Raw genomic sequence first — 2,727 nt, forward strand, 5'->3', positions numbered from 1 at the left:
CACATTTCTAAGTGATTCTAATCCCCTTTCTTTTCACACCCCGTGAAAGAAAGTATTATGCAACACTATTAAAGAATGTACAACAATGGCAGATTGTCTTTACAAGTATGAAAGTAATATAACTTGCAATCTAATCAACTCTTTATGTATAGCAAGTAATAATGTTATGTGGAAAACTTTGAAACACTTCTAAGCAACTTCAGAAAAACAACTTTGAAAGTTAAGGACCAGTTGCAAAAAGTGTAGAGAAATAACTTCAGAATAAGTTTAAGAGCTTTTGGAAATTTTATAAGAGTTGTGTATTGTTGTATGTTTATGTTGTGAGAGTTACAGTCTTTATATAGACTTTCCAAACACCCATGGTGCCCTGAAAGTGTAGGAGTTGTTTGAAGTGAAGAGATTTCGTTTGGAGTGAAAACATTTCATTTTGAAATCTGAAATCTCATGCAACAACTCTTAGTAATCGAATGCAGTGGGTAATCGATTACCTAAACTCTTTGTCCACTGTTCATTTGAAATCCAATTAGAGTAATCGATTACAACAATCTGGGTAATCGGTTACTCAACTTTTCAAAACTGGTAATGTGTTACTCAAAGATAGTAATGGATTACTCTGAACAGTTTTAAGTTCGATAATTTTTTTCTCACACATGTAACCTGTTACTTAGATGAAGTAACCTGTTACACACTATTTTTGAAAAAAAAAATTAAGTATTTTAAAGTGTTTCAACTTTTTTAAAAATAGTTTGAGCATTACTACTTTGTATATTTAAGAGTTTTAGGATAGAAGTACCTATAGAGACTTAATCTAATTATCTTGAAGCTTTAATCTTCTTTGTCTTCATAAGTATTCTTCCTTTTCTTCATTTTGGTGATGTTGGTGTCTTCATCAAAACCATGTCAAGGTCAGGAGCAAAGATCTTCTTCACAGTACTATTTGTCATTGGTTGAAAAAATATATTTAAAAGTTAAAAATTAATAATAAATTTTTTTGGACCAATCACAAACAATGGCAGATATAGTAATACATCTTTTGGAACAGAAGATGTCCACCCGTATCGTACAACCATAATTTAATTCATGGATTATTGTGCTATATTTTTAATAGTATGAAGATAAAAAATTGGAGAATGTTTTAATACCTTCTTCCAAGACCATTGGGAGGTCCATACCAAGTGGCAACAGCAGGTGACCAATCTGAACCTGATGCGTATGAAGCATTAAGAAACTTTCTAAGGTTTAAGCAAGAGGAAGTCATCACAATAAATGTTAAGAGGAAAGCTATAACAATGAGTAGATGAGAAAATGCACATCTAAGTGTAGAAGCCATTATTATATCATAGAACCACTCGGATTTTATTAGTGCCCTTAGTGGTTGTTAATTGATTGTGATATAAGGTGTGAGGACTATGCCATGCACGGTATCCTATCTATTATCTATATAACAAAAAAAGCTCTTTATTCACACATGTCACCATCTCCTTAACTCAAGCTCCTTGTCATGTCATCATTGACACATGTCACCATTTCCTTGACACATATTATTATAATGAACTCTCACACATTATATCCTTCTTCTACTATCTTAATATAAATATATGTGAGAATAGATTGTCCAAAGAATAGTCTATTTTCATCAAATTAATCTTTCATCTTTCTACTCTTATTTCATTTCAATTTACTTCTTAGTTTTCTTCTCTATTCTTATTTCAATTTACTTCTTAATCTTCTCTTCTTTTGAAACTCACAAATTACTTCTCCTATATTTTTTTTTCATTTTTATTAGACAAGTCTAATCTTTTCCATCATCAAACGAAGTATGATTTTCATCAAATTAATCTTTCATTTCTCTACTCTTATTTCATTTCAATTTACTTCTTAATTTTCTTCTCTATCGAGGTATCCTATCTATTATCTATATAACAAAAAAAACTCTTTATTGACACATGTCACCATCTTCTTAACTCAAGCTCCTTGCCATGTCATCATTGACACATGTCACCATTTCCTTAATTTTTCCTCTCCAAAATGCCCACATATTATTATAATGAACTCTCACACACTATATCCTTCTTCTACTATCTTACTATAAATATATGTGAGAATAGATTGTCCAAAGAATAGTCTATTTTCATTAAATTAATCTTTCATCTCTCTACTCTTATTTCATTTCAATTTACTTCTTCGTTTTCTTCTCCATTCTTATTTCAATTTACTTCTTAATTTTCTCTTCTTTTGAAACTCACAAATTACTTCTCCTAAATTTTTTTCATTTTTATTAGACAGATCTAATATTTTCCATCATCAAACGAGGTATGATTTTCATCAAATTAATCTTTCATTTCTCTACTCTTATTTCATTTCAATTTACTTCTTAATTTTCTTCTCTATTCTTATTTCAATTTACTTCTTAATCTTCTCTTCTTTTGAAACTCACAAACTACTTCTCCTACATTTTTTTATTTTGATTAGACAGATCTAATATCTTCCATCATCAAGCGAGGTATGATTTTTATAGTCGTTTTAATTTTTTATTACTTCATCATTCATGAATTATCTACCGAGATGTTCATTGATAGATATAATTTTACTTCATATTTTACCAATCAAAGAGATAAAAGCCTTAAAAGGAAGGAAAAAAACTGATATAATTTTGAACATATTTTGATTCTTACAACTATCATTCGGGTTTATCCACACTTACTAAAGTTCTAGATCCGATCCAAA

General features: G+C 29.6%; 1 protein-coding gene across 1 annotated transcript in view; it reads right to left on the minus strand.

The window, feature by feature from the left end:
• LOC109341175 (putative expansin-B2) overlaps window positions 1-1,330 on the minus strand; it is a 14,564-nt gene extending 13,234 nt beyond the window's left edge. Inside the window, exon 1 of the mRNA XM_019579018.1 lies at window positions 1,147-1,330. Within this exon, the coding sequence (XP_019434563.1) occupies window positions 1,147-1,330 (184 nt within the window). The remainder of the gene's footprint in view (window positions 1-1,146) is intronic.
• Between the last annotated feature and the right edge of the window lie 1,397 nt (window positions 1,331-2,727).

This window comes from Lupinus angustifolius, unplaced genomic scaffold, assembly GCF_001865875.1.
Source record: "Lupinus angustifolius cultivar Tanjil unplaced genomic scaffold, LupAngTanjil_v1.0 Scaffold_387, whole genome shotgun sequence".
Lineage (NCBI taxonomy): Eukaryota > Viridiplantae > Streptophyta > Magnoliopsida > Fabales > Fabaceae > Lupinus > Lupinus angustifolius.